Consider the following 18112-nt stretch of genomic DNA (forward strand, 5'->3'; position numbering starts at 1 on the left):
TCAACCCATTACTAGCATTTTAAGTTCTTTATTGAGACTTCAACAATACCTGATGAACAGATGATTGGATGGATGGATGGAAGCTTCTAGAAACAAAAGCCAAGGTCACAAATGGTTTCATGGCTGGGGATATAGCTCACTAGGTACCCTGCTTTGCATGCACAAGGCCCTAGGTACAAGACCCTGGGTTCAATCCCCAGCACCATGAAAGAAAAAATGGTTTAAGATGTTGAAAACAATTTTATTAAGACAAGCTTTCAAGGATCAGCACAAGATACATTAAATTATGGTCCCCAATAAATAATTTTTTGGAAATCCTCTAAAACTTCATAATTTAGCAAGTGATTTATGTTTTAATTAATATATGTATTTCAAAAATTCTTTATTATCACAGCTGGGAACATGGCTCACTGATAGAAGACTTGCCTAGCATGCTGGGTTTGATCCCCAGCTCTGGAAAAAAAAAAAAATCTTTATTATCAAAAAAACACATTCTGACAGGATAAAGATAAGAACAGTGGTTTAGCTCTGGACTAAAATTTTATCATATAGGGAAATAAGAACACCTAAATTTTTTTGAATTTAATTGAATCACTAATATCCTTTTGTAATAACATGAAAAACATGCTTATCAGATAAAAGTAGGGGATAAGGGCAAAGTACAAGACTCTGTTTACATTATGACTACAACCTTGTAAAACAAAGAAAACTTGGCACAGCAAAACTCGCCAGCCGGAATTTCTACAAAATGAACAAAGCAATAGGTTCAGGGGTGTACACAGTGTTTTTCCTCTTTCCTACATCTTCAATATTCTATTTTCTCTCATGATAATCTCATCATGGTATAATACTATACCACTCCTTATCTTTTATCTCTCTGTATCTCCTAACATGAAATCATTATACAACATTTACTAATCACTATCTGCTTTTATGTTTTAAAATGATGCTTTAGAGTCACAGAGTCACAACTCAGTCATTCTTGCAGCGTGAACTTCAAGTTATTTAACTTCTGCAAGTCTCAATTTTCTCATCTAAGTAAACTGCCTTGGCAGGATTAAATATCATCTTATATGAAACATCAAGCACAGGGCCAACCTCACAAGAATGCTCACTTTACATTAATTTCCTTCTCAACAGTTTTTGTTGTTGACTGAATTCCCATGCAGTAAGAAGACATCTCTGATTAAGTATAGCAGTTAAGAGGCGACCACATTATCTTAAGAAAAGCTTTGTCCTTAAGAGGGCTTTAAAAGCTAAGAAGCTCAAGGCTAGCATGGTAGCACATGCATGTAATCCTAGGGACTTGGGAGGCTGAGGCAGAAGGATCATAAATTCAAGTACAGCCTCAGCAACTGAGCAAGGCCCTAAGCAACTTAAATTGTCTCAAAATTTTAGAAAATGGAATGGAGATGTAGCTGAGAGGTAAAATACCTCTGGGTTCAATCCCCAGTATCAAAAACAAATACAGCAAAAAAGAAACAACAAAAAAGAAAAAGAAGCTCAGGAAAATTATTTCAAGCAGATCTCAGTACTCCTTTGCACTTAGCCAGAATGAGACCCCACAACCCTGAATATAAGCAGCCTGGGTAGCAAGAGGAACTGTCATGAAACTGCAAAATCTTTTGTCATTAGCAACCCAGATCTATTTTTATCATCATCATCATCATCATCATCATTTGCAGTACTGAGGACTGAACCCAGGAGTGCTCCACCTTTGAGTACACCACAAGTCTTTCTTATTTTATTTTGAGACAGGGTCTCACTAAGTTGCCCAGGCTGGCCTCAAACTTGGGATCCTCCAGTCTCAGCCTCCCGAGTCACTGGTATTACAGGTGTATGCCACCAAACCTGGCTCAGACCACAGGCTTCTTAAGGAGCTTCTTTCAGCATATAGAACACCATGCCTTTGACACAGGAGAGTAATGAACTGTACTCACAGATTTGCTAAGAAATTAAATCTACGACTCAACTCTAATTCACCCAGTGAAACATCTGAACAAAGCAGATTCTTAAAAACAGATATATATAACTTTAAAAAATTATTTTGGTTTAGTATTTCAAGAAAGAAACATTACAGTAAATCTTCATGATACTGGATTTGGCAATGACTTTGCAAAGGGCAGGTCTCTTTGTTTTTTGTTTGTTTTGCAGCACTGGAGATTGAAGCCAGACCTGGCACCTGTTGAGCAAGTACTGTACCACTGAGCTGTATCCCCAGTCCTTGCCAATAGATTCACAACTCTGATATCAAAAGTGTAAGCAACAAAAGAAAAAAATTAATAAACTGAACTTCATCAAAATTAACATCTCTTACGCATCAAAAGAAACCTCCAAAATGGGCAAAAATATTTGCAAATCCCATGTCTGATAAGGATATAACATCCAAAACATATGAAGAATTTCTGTGACTCAATTAAAAAAAGTTACCACAATCCAGTTAAAAATGGACAAAGGACTTGAACATACATTTTTCCAAAAAAGATATAAAAGTGAACAATGCACACATGAAATGATCAGGAACATTAGTAATTAGGGAAATATTTTTAAAATCAAAAAACTTCTGTAATCCCAGCTTTTGGGAGATTGAAGCAAAAAGATCATAATTTTGAGGCCAATCTAGGCAACCAAGCAATGCTTTGTCTCAAAATAGAAATCAAAAGGGGTTAGGGATATAGCTCAGTTGTATAGTGCCCCCAGGTTCAAATCCCAATACCACAAGGAAAAAAAAAGAAAGAAAGTGAAAAAAATCAAAATCATAACATACCAATTCACAACTACTAGGATGATAGGATGGCTATCATCAAAAAAAAAAAACTTCCAGCATTGGCAGGGATGTGGAGAAATACCCATACATTGCTATAGGAATATTAAAAAGGTGCAGCCACTATGGAAATGTTTGTCAGGTCCTCAAAAATCTAAACAGAATTATCACATAACCAGGCAATGCCCTAAGGTATCTATCTATCTATCAAGAGAATTAAAAAACAGATTCAAATAGACATTTGTATGCCAACTGTCACTGCTGGGAGCCATTAGCCAAGTAAGTATGACAATTTCCTTGCCAGCGTACCCCATGTTGCAGTGACATTGAATGTACTTAACCTTGCTCAAGGACCAAGGCAGATTAGGGTGTTCCCGGTTTTAAGATAATCTTGTTTAGGGCGTTCCCAGTTTAGGTTCCAGGTTTAAGGTTTAAGATTATTCCTGCTGGGAATAGGGCGTATCCTGCTGCCTGAGTTCCCCTTGAGTTCTCACGGGATTCAGACAGTATATTTTGGAGATAGAAGCCCAGTGGAGGTGGATTTGGGCAGAGAACGTGGATTTGGGCAGAGAACGTGGATTTCCCCAGAACGTGATTGTAGACGGCTGGTGTGAGTTCGGGAATAAAGAGTTGCTGTTTGAATCTACAAGCTGTGTGGTGGCTCGTGATTGTGTGCCCAGCCAGACTGCGGCATTTGGTGGCCCGTACGGGGAACTTCTGAAGCTTAGAGGTAAGTGAAATTTCTCACCCCTGAGGAAGAGAGAAAGAATGGGTGAACATTTCAAAAAACAATGTGTTATTGTTTTGATTTATTTTGTTTTTATTTCAAGTTGCCTGTTCCTAGAACTTTCTCAGGCAAACTGGGGAAAATGGGTGACTCAAGGTTTGAATTTGTTCGCCTCCGAGCAAGAGAAATTGTTAGAGGAAGGAGGCACCCCAGTGAGACCAAGAACAATTAGGGCATATGTTGATACAATACAAAAATGTAGCCAATGGCTTTTTAAAGACAAGTTATTAAGTATATCAATGGGACCATCATGGTATCCTGTAGAAGGATTTTTCTTCAAGAAAGAGATGACTAGTTCTGTTTACTACATTTGTCTAAGATCTTGGTTTTTACAGACATCTAATGAATTTACAAAGCTGAAGTGTTAAAATATCAACCACTAAATGTGAAATCAAGTACTCTTTACTTATTAAGTCCATAAGGTAATATATTTAAACATTATGTGTGTTTTCATAAATTGGTAAATGGAAAAATGTTTAATATTGCTTTGTGTCTGTGTCTTTGCTAAAACAAGGTTACTAAGTGTTAAGATTCTATCATGTGTAATTTATATACAAAGAGTAGAAAAATTTTCAGTTGGGTTTCAATTATAGTATTATAGTATCATAAAAAACATGAAAGTCTTTCATCTTATTAAAGTGGAGTAATTTGTCTAAATCAGAAATTTTATAAGAGTTGTTTCAAAATGTGAATTTATAAAAAGGGTTAACGGTTAAAAAAGAGAGAAAAAGATTCAAGATGTGGAAATATATTTTAATATAAAAGGTTAAAGGAAAAAGAAATGTTATCTAGATGAGATAATCTCTGTGTGGTAAAGTAAAAAGTTGTAAAATGCCGTTTAAAAATATTTTGAGGAAACTAGACTTACTTTAAAAGCTTGAAAGGAAGAAAGAAAAAAAAAAGTATTTGTACATGGCAGATTGAGACAAAGCTTCTCAATGGAGTTAAAAAAAAAAGCCTTTGGTTGAAGGGCAGCCATGTAAACTAACATTGAAGCGATTTAAACAAAATCTAAGCCTCGTTTCAAAGAGTGAAGCTGTAGGTGGTGAAAAAGTACATTTAAAAGTACAGTATAGATGATAATTAAAAGGCTTTAAAAGGTTAAATTGAAGATGGTTAAAATGCCTTCATGATGGAGGAAAGAAGCTTAATCTTAAAGGCATTACTTTAAAAAAATGGGAAGATAATAGGATAAAAGATATTTAGATAAAGAAGATTAAAAATTTAAAGTGAAAAACTTTAAAGACAGAAGTATAGAAAGTTAAAAAGAATAAAGATAAAGAAGATGTAGAAAGATAAAAAAAATGTAGGAAGACAAGAATTTTATACCCACAAAATAGGGAAAAAAAACTAGGAGGAAAATAAGCAACTAAGGGTAAAAATACAAACCTCAGGAAAAAAAAACTAGAAGATAGAAATAAGATAGAAAATGGTTGAAAATGTCAAGTAAGGTATTACACAGATAGAAAATGCAAAAAGCTAAGACAACTATTAGATACAGACATATACTTATTAAAGCAAAAAGAGGGAATTGGAAGGGGGTATATATCCCCCAAAGATAAACTTAAAATAACGCTTTTTACTCTAAACTTTTTAAATTTGGATTCATCAGGACTTAGTGCTGCGGAAAGGCATATGTATCCAAAAAATGTACATAAGCCTAAAGTACTTTGGAAAGATATTCTAACAGGACAATGGAAAGGTCCTGACCCAGTGATTGTCTGGAGTCGGGGGTCTGTTTGTGTTTTTCCACAGGGAGAGCAGCAGCCCATTTGGATTCCAGAGAGATTAACTAAAACAGTTTCTACAGATCGAAAAGAAGATGATTTGACTCAAATCCATAACAGCTGATATCCAGAACTCCAGCTTGGCCATTCTTACATCTGCGACAGTGATTAACCAGGATGCTTTTTTCAATAGCTATTTTATTATTGCATTTTTCCACATCATAAGGTTCTATTTTTATTTTTTGAGCTCATACAAACCTAGGTTAATGTTTTTCTGATCAGTTTTATTTTTTGACTGTGGAGTTTTTAAACATTGCAATGGAGATTTCACCTAGGTAAAGCTACAAGGCCTTTACTATTTTCTTATGTGTTGTACGTTTGTGTACACTCTTGTGTTTTGTGTTGTATGTCTGTATGTGCGCATGTCCATATTTCTTGTATGAGGAGCGCTCATGAAAAAATGGATCCGAATTATTATTATTTTTTTATTCACGTGATTTAAATGGTTTAATTTAAATTATGTAAACAGCTGTTAAGGATTGTTTTTAAAGGTGGTTAACAGATCTGTTTGTTTACTAGTTTAAATTAGGTAAAAGGCTGTTAAGGATTGTTTTTAAAGTAGGTTAACAGATCTGTTTGTTTACTTTCACCTTTCCTTTTCATTATATTTAATAATTCTTTTCAGGATAATGTCTCTTTAGCATCATTGCCAGAATTCCTATCTCCATCCTAGTGCCGGTGAAGAACTCAACAAGTAATGCTCAAAGAGTCAACTTACTTTGGGAGAAAACGGATTTTGGGAGGAAATGGACATATTGATAGATTCCTCTGCTTTGAACTGCTTGCAGAACTTGCCTGGACTATGTAACTATCGTTTGGTGCAGCGAATTGTGGTAATGCTAGCATATCTTTGCTGATGGTGTCACCAGTGATGCAATTTTTCCCAAGGAGCCGTCAATTGGCTTGGTGTCGTGGCATTTCTGTATCCTCCCTCCTGCTAGTGATGGTCTAAAATTTGGGGGCCAATGGCTTATGCTGGACCGGTAGTCAGTGACGGGTATGATCCAATTGCAGTGGTATCAACCTAAGACAGGAGGCTGACGCCTAAAGGTCAGTTTTCCGATGACGGGTAAGAACCATATGTTGAATTGGACAACCTACCAGGCACGGTCCATAAGCCACATTAACCTCACTCCCCCACTGGCACCAAGGCCAAATTTGGGGGCCAACAGAGGTGAGGCAAAGAACCTCACCCCCCCACTGGTGCATAGACCTATCCACAAGTATGGCTGTATGCTGGACCGGTAGTCAGTGACGGGTATGATTCAATTGCAGTGGTATCAACCTAAGACAGGAGGCTGACGCCTAAAGGTCAGTTTTTCCCATGACGGGTAAGAACCATATGTTGAATTGGACAACCTACCAGGCACGGTCCTTAAGCCACATTGCTTGTTGTTTAATTAATCAGAAGGGGGGAGATGCTGGGAGCCATTAGCCAAGTAAGTATGACAATTTCCTTGCCAGCGTACCCCATGTTGCAGTGACATTGAATGTACTTAACCTTGCTCAAGGACCAAGGCAGATTAGGGTGTTCCCGGTTTTAAGATAATCTTGTTTAGGGCGTTCCCAGTTTAGGTTCCAGGTTTAAGGTTTAAGATTATTCCTGCTGGGAATAGGGCGTATCCTGCTGCCTGAGTTCCCCTTGAGTTCTCACGGGATTCAGACAGTATATTTTGGAGATAGAAGCCCAGTGGAGGTGGATTTGGGCAGAGAACGTGGATTTGGGCAGAGAACGTGGATTTCCCCAGAACGTGATTGTAGACGGCTGGTGTGAGTTCGGGAATAAAGAGTTGCTGTTTGAATCTACAAGCTGTGTGGTGGCTCGTGACTGTGTGCCCAGCCAGACTGCGGCATTTGTGCCCAGCCAGACTGCGGCATGTCACAACTGTCAAAAGGTGGAAACAAACCCAGTGTTTGTTAACAGATGAATGGATAAAAAAAAAAGTGGTATATACATATAATGAAATATTATTCAACCATAAAAAGAAATGATGTTCTATCATACACTACAACATGGATGTGCCTTGAACACATTATGCTGCGTGAAATAAGCCAAAAGAAAACATTGTATGATTCACTTACATGAGACACCTAGAACCGTCACAGTCATGGCAACAAAAAGCAGACTGCTTACTGATTAATGTGAAAAAGTTTCTGTTTGAAGTGATGGAAAAGTTTGGGAAATATATAGTGGTAATGGTTGCACAACATTGTGAATATAATTAATGTCATTGAACTGTACACTTAAACATCATTGAAATGATAAGATTTATGAGATTATATATATATATATATATATATATATATATATATATATTACCATGATGTGTGTGTGTATCTCCACAGTAAAAAAAAGGAAAGTAATTTAAAAGAAGAGAAAAAAATAAAAAAGATATACATAAACAGCCAAAATAATAAAGAAAGATGATGCCATAGCAGTACCTTTCCACACACTGTGTTCGGGATAGAGGAGGCTGACATCTTTGGTTATGAGCTTCTCGCGCAGCAAGTCTAGCTCCTGACAACTGAAAGACAAATATAAGACCCACTGAACAAATTATCAAACATGTTACCACTCTAGAAAAACTGGTATCACATTCTGCAATCCAGGAGCAAGAAATTTTAGCAGCAGAATGTTATAAACAGCATTCATTTGAGGGAAAACAAATCACATAAAACTAGGAAGATTCTATGACAGTCTGAAGCAACACCCGATATATTAAAGCACTGAGAAATTCGTTCTTACAAAGTGATCTTAACAGGTCTCCAGAAGAGTGGTAAAGAGAGCATCTTGCCATAAAACTAAAAAGGCTGAAAATTCTCTAGTCAGAGCTTTCAGAAACTTTAATGGGAACTGAGTCCAAGAGGATACCAAGCTTATAACTATTTCTCCAAGTGCCTTCCTCAGTCACCTAGTAGATATAAAGGATATTTAATGCAAAAATTAAAAAAAATTTTTTTTTAAATGTTTTCCTAATTCTAGGAATGATAACCTAGAGTCTTCTGGGAGAAATCTACACAGTATTTGCAAATGGAATGCTTGGAATTGAATATTTGTGCGCCCCCCAAAATTCACATTTTGAAGCCTAGCCCTCAATGAGGTACTGGTTGAGCATCCCTAATTTGGATATTCAATACATATCTAGAGCAGGGGTTTGGGGAAGTAATTAGGTCATGAGAGCTGAGCCTTTATGGATTGGAGTAGTACCCTTTGAAAGACAGCTTGCTCACTCTAGCATGCACATGATCTCATATTCATATTCATCCATCTCCCACCCTTTCTGCTATGAGAAGACAGTCATCTGCACACCAGGAAGTGGGCCCTCACCAGACACTGGATCTACCAGGCCTTCATCTTGGACTTCCTGGCCTCCAGAGCTCTGAGAAGGAAGTATTTGTTGTTTAAACACACCATCTATAGCATTCTTGTTACAGAAGCCCAAGCTAAGACACAGAGAATCAGTCACCCAATACTAACACCTCAGCAAATCTTGAGGTGTGGTGATGCATGTCTATAATCCCCACTTCTAGGCAGGCTGAGGCAGAGGGATCACAAGTTGGAGGTCAGCCTGGGCAATTTAGAGAGACCATTACTCAAAATAAAATATATAAAAATGACTGGTGGCTACATCTTAGTGGTAGGATGCTTGCCTAGCACACATGAGGCCCTGGTTCAGTCCCCTAGTACTGGGGGTTGAGAGGGATTCAACTCACTAAATGTTCAAACTGTATTTCCATTGGTTTAGACATTCTCAGTAAAACTGACATTCACTAAAACTAAAAAGTTTATACTCAGAAAATTGTCATACCTTTTCATCTTCCCATTGAAAAAAATTACAGTCTTTTCTATCTCTACAGGCTGAGCAGGCATAAAACCTTCGGGTTTCTTCCTTCCCTCGGTTCACCTTGACAAACAGAAGAGTGGGTCCTAATTCCAGAATAGGGAAAAACAAGTCAAAGGACAGTCATCTACAAAGTTCTTAGTTTTCATTGCCTTAAATAAAAACTTGTTTAGGCTGTATGCACAATTTATCATAACTAAGTCCTCTGCTCTTTTTTTAATATTTATTTTTTTAGTTGTAGTCTGCTCTCTTTAATAAACTTTCTTTTTCCAGGCACGGACTACTCAGTAGAAATCATTTTTAAAAAGTGGTCTCTCCGAGACAGAACATGCCATGGCCTGTACAGCTGCTGCCTATGTTGTCAACGTTACAAACTTTCGGGTCTTGAGAATAAAATCCCAAGGATCGAGAACCTGCCACCTCCAGAGCTTTACTGAGCTTTTAAGGTTGGACACACCCTCTCTGTACGAGTGAGAGGAAAACTGGTTTCCAGGTTCATTCTGCCCTTCTCCCTAACTTTCTTCTTAAGACAGCAATCCACAAAGATGCCACCAAGTACTTGTCCCCGGGAGTCACCCAATACTACGCAGCCCTCCGCCCACCCTGGGCCCTCTTCACTGCCTACAAAGACCTAGGAGCCCTGAAGCCAAAACCACTGCAGCGGGGACTTGGGAGGGCTTCCCAAATAAGTGGACAAACACGAGGTCCTGAAAAAAGGGCGTTTCTCGGCATCACACATGGCAGAGGACAAAATCTCTTCCAAAGAATAGTGCTAAAAGCCCACAGCACGTCCAAGCCGCCCCGCGACCCCAGCGCCGGGCCGCGGGGCCGAGCCCGGACGCCGACCCACCGTGAGGGCAGAGCGGGGCAGCCGCGGCAGTGTCGGAAGGGAGCGCCAACTCCACTCCGGAGTCCCCCTGCCGCCTGGCGTCCGCCTCAGCCTCCACGGCGACGGACCGCTTCCTGGGGGCCGCCATCTTCCCACCGCCGTCCCGAAAGCCTCAGTCTGCACCAAGGAGGCTGAGAAGGAGCGCCGCCCTGACTCGCAGCTACGCACAGCGCCCCCGCGCGTCTGGGAGGAGCTGGGGGGCCGCCGCGCGGAGGCCACGCCCCGACACTCCGTCCCCGCCCTCCCTGGGCTGTCCCTAAGGGGTCCCCAGCCGCCTGCTCCTTGTTGGACCTGTGACAAGAGCTCCCCTCTATCTGCCTTGTCTTAAGCACCTTCTTCCATAAGAACATAGCCAGGAGGTGAGATGAATCTTTGGAACAAAGATTGGCTTAGATTGTAGGCCCAAAAGGCAGCGTCCCCACCAAGAGCAGCTAACCAAAAGCTGAAACAGCTGCAGCAGCTGCACTTGATGGAGACTTCTGTTTTTACCAAGTGACTGTGTGGTCTCCTCAGTCTCAGACGATATTTATAGATGTCCATTATAACTGCATGCACACTGACATTGGCACATCAGAAAGAAAGAAACTGTCCCCATGTGCCAATGATACATAAAATTGTCTACCTAGAAAATGCCAAAGAATGTACAGTTTTTACAACTTCCAGTTAAAAGTGAGTTTTGCAAGGTTTCAGGATATGAGACAAACATATAAACATCAATTGTAGTTCTATATACTAAGAATATCATTTACAATTGCTCAAATAAAGGAAATGTGTATGACTCTAACATAGTATATACAGAAGTCATGAGCAGAAAACTACAAAATGCTGATGAAGAAATCAGGGATGACAGAAATAAATGTAGAGGGATAGACACTGTGCTCTTTATTTGGAAGACTCAACATTATAAATATGTTATTCTTCCTAGGTTTAGGGCATGCAGGTTTGGTGCAATTTCTCTCAAAATTCCAGCCAAATAAAAACAATTTTATGCTGAAATTTATATGGAAAGACGAGAGAATAGCTACAATAATTTTGCAAAAGAATAAAGCAGGAGGAATCAATCTACCTAATTTCAAGGCTTACAGCTGCTGTAATGAAGACACACCACATGTGTGCACATGTGTGACTATAAATGAAATAGTCAAATGTCTCCTATATTATTTAAAGAATTGATACACATACAAATTTAACATGACTCATTACTATAACATATTATTTTAAAACTATTGCTCTTTGTCATTCTCACTCTGCACATACGCCAGTAACATCTGTGTCTGTGATGTAACGTTTTTCTGAGGTATCAGCACAAGTTTCCAGACATCGTTATTTGTACTTCTACATCTGAGAGATAAGGAACTTTCTGGTCCCAAGCATGATGCCACTTGGGGGAATTTTATCTCAGAGATAAAATTCACAGTCACATTATTATTTATTTTAAATGTCTTATGTATACATTTTGTGATATGCAAAAGACTTGTTTACAAAATTTTCCATTGAACTCATGAAATCCTACCAACAAAATTAGTTTCTGAATTTCTAAATTTCATTTGCTTATTTAAATCACGCTGATTCTGTGAGGTGGCCTCTGTAAGCAGTTGAAACAAGTGTGGTAAACTTACCAAGCAAAAATCCCAACAGGTCTGAGGCTGGTGCTCAGTGGTGGAGCACTTGCCTGGTATGGGCAAGGCCTGGGTTTCCATTCCCGGTGTGACACAGACACACACACACACACACAAAGTTAATCCATACAAGTAAATGACAGAGTAGTCAGAGATAGTAAAGTTTACAAAAATAAGGCAATTATCTCTTTTTTGAGGGAAAACTTTGAAGAGAAAAAAAAAAAACCTCACATCATATTTAGATACATCATCATATTGCTTAAAAACAGTGATACGTTCTAAGAAACACATCCTTCAGTGATTTTGTTGTGCAAACATCATAGAGGGTACTTCCACAAACTGGGAAAGTCATGCCATCACTAGGGATATAGATTTGGGGAACCATTGTCATGTATGTGGCCCATGGATGATGGAGAGGTCCTTTGGGGGTGGCTGACTATCTGTGGTCAATAGTCAAGGTTGGCTACTGGCTAAGGAGGTCATAGAGATGAGCAATTAGTTGTAAATGTTTCCTTTTGCTGCCAAATAGTGGTTTTAGTTCATATGGGGAAAATCAGGGAGCAGAGACACACCAGAGACTCAGCAGGGTTCCAGAAGGAAACTAGAGGCACAGCTGAAAATAGGCCCTTGAGGTCTGAGCACACGTGTACACCAACCACCCCTCCCATCACACAGTGTGGGATCCAGCAGCTCCTCCAGCAGAGGCTGGGGACCATCTGGTGAACTTCCAGTGGAGGTCAGGAAGTCTCACCCCTTGACTTTATTAAGAGAATAGAGTCGTGTGTTTTGAAAACTGCCAACTCCCAAATCTTCCTCCGATAAAACGGTTGAAGCCAGAGGAGCATTTTTAGTTGGTGCCTGACAATCTTCTCTGTCTTCTCGTACCAGGACCCCCAGGACCACAGTTGTCCTTTGGGAAGCCAGCCCACCCCAATTCTAGCCCATGTAGTGTGAGAGGTACCAAGAACAACCGGGACTGCTTGGGTCTGGGCCAGGGCTAAAATGGCTTTGAGAGAGAGAGAGAGAGAGAGACCTGTGATGTCTCGAGGGTCTATCAGTTCAGGGACATCCATGACGCATCTGAGGGGTGCGGCTCTGCAGTGTCCGCCGCCCAGACTACACCATGATTGTTACGGTTGGGACACAGGGTGTCCCCTGAGCATCCTGTGCTGTTGCAGGAGTGTTCAGAGGTGAAAGGACTGGATTGCAGGAGCTGTAGCCTCTTCAGTCCTTTGAATGGACTAACTGGTTGGAAACTGTAGGCAGGTGGGTTGTGGCTAGAGGAGGTGGGTCCCTGGGGTGTGCCCTAGAAAGGTCAGTCTACCCTAGAAAGTTCAGCTCAACCCTGGAACAGTGAGCCAGCATAAACTTCCCCTCCTCCGGGTTGTCCCTGTCTGGTATTAGGGTCGCAGCAACCAACCCTGACTAACAGAGGCACTAGTGGCTGACGGATCCAGCTTCACCTTGGCCGGTGAACTCAGCTCCGTGTGCCTCGTCTTCCTCGTGGGACCAGCAGACCACCGAGCAGCCCAGGTGTATCTTTCTCATGAGGAAGGCAGACACACGACAGCCAGTCACTTGTGTCCTATGGAGCCAAACTGATTTCAACGTAGGCTGAGGAGTTATGACCAAAAATGTGTGGTTTGTAACTAAAAACTCTTCAGATTATGATGCTCCTCTTATAAAAATGTAAAAAAAAAAAATGGAAAATAACTATTATTTTGTTTAAAAAAATCCTACCAATGTGTCTGATGCTTTAAGTGAATGCACGTATGTAGGCACGTATCAGTTCACAGGGACCTCGTTGCCCTCACCCTCCAGGCGAGGAAGCAGGATCAGAGGCTCCAGAGCAGGAGGAGGTCAGCCCAGAGTCAGGCTGCCTTGCTCGAATCCCAGCTCCATGCGTCCTAGTTCAGGCTCCGACCTGACACTCTGGGCCTCTCAGTTCCTTGTTCCATACCGTGATGATGACCATCGTCCCTGCCCTTCTGAGGTCCTGTTAGGAAGCCTTGAAGGGGGAATCCCTGTGGGCACTCCTCAGGTACCTGGACCAGCAGTGCATATGGTCCTTGTCCCTTGTCATGATGGCTCAGGATCAGAGCTGAGCTAGGATCTGAACCGAGGTCTGTCCCTGCCACAGTCCTCCCCCTGCAGTCTCAGTGGACTGTCCTTTCTTTATGGGACAGACGGGCTGCCTGCTCCTCCTCCATCCCACACCCCTTACCCGTTCGCTTGGCTAATACCTGCTCATTGCCCAGATGGAGCCCATGCTGCCCCTCCCCCTCCTTCCCTTCCCCCCTCCTCCTTCTCCTTCTCCCCCTCTTTCTCCTCCGCCCTCCCCCTCTTTGTCCTCCTCCTCCTCCTCCCCTCCCTTCCCCTCCCTGTCCTTCCTCCTCTCCCTCCTCCTCCCCCTCCTCCTCAGTGCTGCTGTGACACCTGACTGCACCCACAGTGCTGTTACCCCTGTACACAGAATCACCCCCTTGCTGATCAGATTTTTTAAATCCAAGAACATATGAGCTGAAAGGTACCACTGAGCTGTCTCCTCTAATGAATCTACACTGGGCCCTGCCACCTCCTAGGGGGCATTTTGGAAACACATGCCGGAGTTTCAAGCTATCACAATGATGGAGGGACGCTTCCCGCATTTGGAGGGGCACTGGGTGCTAAAGGACAGATAAGACTAGAACAGTGCCACACAAAGTCTCACACATTTCTAGAGTCTAGACAGACATTTATTTAGATGAATAATCTGTTTATAATCACTTGAGACTCAAATCTAACTTTAATTTACACAAGGTATTTTTGTACAGTTTTAATGCCTCTGAATATTCCATGGTACAACCATTATGTACATCTGGGGGACATACACTGCGCCAGAAAAAGTTGCTTGTTTTTTTTTTTTCCCCTTCACCATTGTGGAAAAAAACCACATGACCAAAACCAGCAACATGGCTGGTGGTATCTGAATGCCCAGGACCACCCTCCTGTGCCACCTGCACCTGTAGCTCCTCCCCTCGGGATCACCGTGTCCATCATGGAGCAAGTCATTCCAAATTAAAGCAGGAGCGGTCTCTCCTGTGACTGCAGTTGGCCAGGCTTGGCAGCTCCAGGCCTGGTCAGCCAGGCAGGGCTTCTGCTTGGATTGCACCCATGCTGCTCCGTGTGTCCCTGTGGGGCCAGGCTGAAGGGGCAGCAGAATCCTGGAAGAGGCTCTCCTTGTGATTTTTGGCCAATGCACAAGAGAGCAAGTCCCACTGCGCGGCGGATGTCAAGTCCCACTTCAGTCTTGTTTGCCATTACCCACGTGGCCCATGCAGGAGGTGGAGATGGAAGAAAGTGATTTTTTTTCTTTGATGTGCTGGGGATGGACCGCGAGGCCTCACACACACTAGGCAATTGCTCCACCACTGAGCTACGTCACATTCCCAGGCCGAAAGTGAATAGTTTTGAACAAATATCTAATCTACCTCAGTGCTTCTTCGGAAATGATCTAATTTAGCTAGCCCTGATTTCAAACTGTCATCTATAAAGAAAAAATTCCGCTTTGCCTTATTTAAGTTATATCCAAATGTTCTCATTATAGCAAGTCCATGCCTCTGACAACCGCAGTGCAATCTACCCACGAGGTCATGCCTAAGTGTTTGCGTATAAAATAGGTATCTTACTATAAGTAACTGTTCTATTTTAAATATATTTATTTTATTTGAAATTGAGTATATAAATACACTATATTAACTGTGAATTTTAACTATGAATTTCACGATTGTCAATAATAATTGTTTTTATGAAGAGGAGCCCTGAGCCCACCAAGATTGGGAATCACAGAGGTAATCCAATATAGGGACAGGGTGGGACAGTAGAGTTGAGTCAGAGAGACTGCAACAGGCTCATTAAAATCGGTGCAGTGGAGCAGGCCTGTAGTCCCAGCAACCTGGAGGACTGAGGCAGGAGGATTGCAGTCAGAGACCAGCCCGGGCAATCTAGGGAGATTCTGCCTCAAATAAAACAAAAAGATCTAGAGACATATCTCAGTGGTAGAACACTTGCTTAGCATGTACAAGGTCCTGGGTTCAACGACCACCACTGCAAAAAAATAAGAGTAAATGGTGGATTTGAAGAAGCAACCATTCTTGGTGATTATCAATAATACAAATAACAGGGGCTGGGGTTATAGCTTAGTGGTAGAGCGCTCACCCTAGCATGCACGAGGCACTGGGTTCGATCCTCAGCACCACATAAATGTAAAATAAAGATATTGTGTCCGTCTATAACTAAAAAATAAATATTAAAAAAAGAATACAAATAACAATAAATGTTGGTGAGGATGTGGGGGGAAAGATACACTCACTCATTGCTGGTGGGCTGCAAATTGATGCCACCACTCTGGAAAGCATTATGGAGATCCCTCAGAAAACTTGGAATGGAACCACCATTTGACCCACTCCTCAGTTTATACTCAAAGTACTTAAAATCAGCACACTACAGCGAAGCAGCTGTATCAATTCACAAGAGCCAAGCTATGGAACCATCCTAGGTGCTCTTCAACAAATGAATGGATAAAGAAAATGTGGTACATATACACAATGGAATATTACTCAGCCATAAAGAAAAATGATATTGTGGCATTTGCTGGTAAATGGATGGAACTGGAGACTATCATGCTAAGTGAAAAAAGCCAGTCTCAAAAAATCCAAGGCCGAATGTTCTCTCTGCTATGTAGATGCTAACACACAATAAGGGGTCGGTAGGGAAGAACAGAAGTTCACTGAATTAGATGAAGGGGAATGGAGGGAAAGGGAGGGGATGGGAATAGGAAAGACAGTAGAATGAATCGGACATAACTCTCCTCCGTTCATATGTGAATACACGACCAGTGAAACCCCACATCATGTACAACCACAAGAATGGGAAGCTGTACTCCATGTATGTATGATATGTCAAAATGCACTCTACTGTCACATAACTAAAAAGAACAAATTTTTTTAAAAAAGAAGCAGCATCTGTTCTCCTGATTGACTTCATTTCGTCCTTCCCTCCCAGCTTCATCGCCTGCTGGAAGAGAAATCTGTCCCCCAAGCCCTGGCACCCGAGTCCAGGTGCCACCTGGCCAAGTTGTTTGCGTATGTGTACCTGTGGGTGCCCTGCTTTCTTTCGTCTCTTCCCTAGATAACCATGGAGTTATTGTTCCAACCAGGAAGAAAGTTTTCTGTAGTGTTCCCTGTTTGACCAAACCAAAAATAGACTCCTTCCTGCTTCACCATGTCTGCTCCCTTTGTTAAACAGACCAACTTTTGGGGGTGGCAGATGACCAGATCTGATACCCCAGAGTCAGCCTCTGGCCTAGGACTTCCATAATGACACCTCCCATTGAATCTTGCTGTCCCGTATAGAAGTTATGTAACTCCGGGCAAATGGCATAACCTCTCTGAGCCTTTCTCGGGCTCACTATGGAAGTAATGACACATATTTCTTCCAGATTGTGGTAAAAATCAAATGTGATAATGTGTGACTTTCAGGATTCTGGCAGGAAACAGATGACACACTCAAGTGGGGTACCGAGGTGGTACCAGTCTTGGCGATCAGGAATGGGTCCTTGTTCCGTCGGTGCTGAAGATTAAACATCTGAGAAACACCAAGTCAAGCGTAGAAAGCAAGTTTTACTTAAGGGAGTAGACTTCTCTGGAGAGCTGGGGACCACGGGAGTGGGTGTGTCTTGCCCTTTTATAGACCCCAGAACCCACCTTCTCTTTCTTCTCCGCAGGAGTCTCAGGGCAGGCAGGAGTAGTGCAGGGGGTAATGGCTTGCTTGCGCTGGGAAGCGGGATCCTTGGAGGTGTTAGCACCCCTTGGGCTGGAAAGTGTGTTAGGGATTACCCAGGGATAACCTCTCTGCACGCAATCCTTCACTATCCACACTGACTGCCAGACCTTCCCACCTGCTTCAGTTTGATGAGGAATGTGACATTTCCTGTCCCCTCTGGCCAGGGGGGGGCTGCAGGCAGATTGCTTTTTGGCAAAGAAAGCATGTGGGGTGTCTGTACAGAGGGCTCATTTTATACATTTTATACAGGGGGACTATTTGCCCAGGTTGTGAGTTAATTTCAGGTGAGCCACCCAAGGACCGTGCATGTCGGGCCATTAACAGCAGGGTGCCACCTCCACTCCAGGTCTATGCGGCCAAGGGAAGACAGAAGTTTCTGGAAGTCAAAGAAAATAATTACTTGGAAAAAGTCAGCTGTACAAGACCTGCTATAGAGGTACAGTGGCCGTCAGTAGAGGATCTCAGTCAACCATGAGAAGCCCACAGGGCAGAAGTCAGGAGGGACTGGGGGGAATGAAAAGACATCTCATGCTCAAAACTGAAAAAAGTACTACCATGAAAATGTCTGCACTACCCAAAGTCAACTGCAGAGACTGGGGGT

The 18112-nt window shown here is 41.9% G+C and overlaps 1 protein-coding gene across 5 annotated transcripts in view; it reads right to left on the bottom strand.

The window, feature by feature from the left end:
* The window catches only part of Zcchc4 (zinc finger CCHC-type containing 4), a 53522-nt gene extending 43338 nt beyond the window's left edge, over positions 1-10184 (bottom strand). For all 5 annotated transcript variants that reach the window (XM_046423822.2, XM_046423821.2, XM_058572385.1 and 2 more), the window contains exons 1-3: positions 10031-10184; positions 9148-9266; positions 7781-7863 (exon numbers count right to left, since the gene is read on the bottom strand). In XM_046423822.2, the coding sequence (XP_046279778.1) occupies positions 7781-7863; positions 9148-9266; positions 10031-10157 (329 nt within the window). In that variant the 5' untranslated portion in view covers positions 10158-10184. The remainder of the gene's footprint in view (positions 1-7780; positions 7864-9147; positions 9267-10030) is intronic.
* Positions 10185-18112: the final 7928 nt, after the last annotated feature.

This window comes from Marmota monax, unplaced genomic scaffold (assembly GCF_021218885.2).
Source record: "Marmota monax isolate L192 unplaced genomic scaffold, Marmota_monax_Labrador192_F-V1.1 WCK01_AAM20220418_F8-fsc00009, whole genome shotgun sequence".
Lineage (NCBI taxonomy): Eukaryota > Metazoa > Chordata > Mammalia > Rodentia > Sciuridae > Marmota > Marmota monax.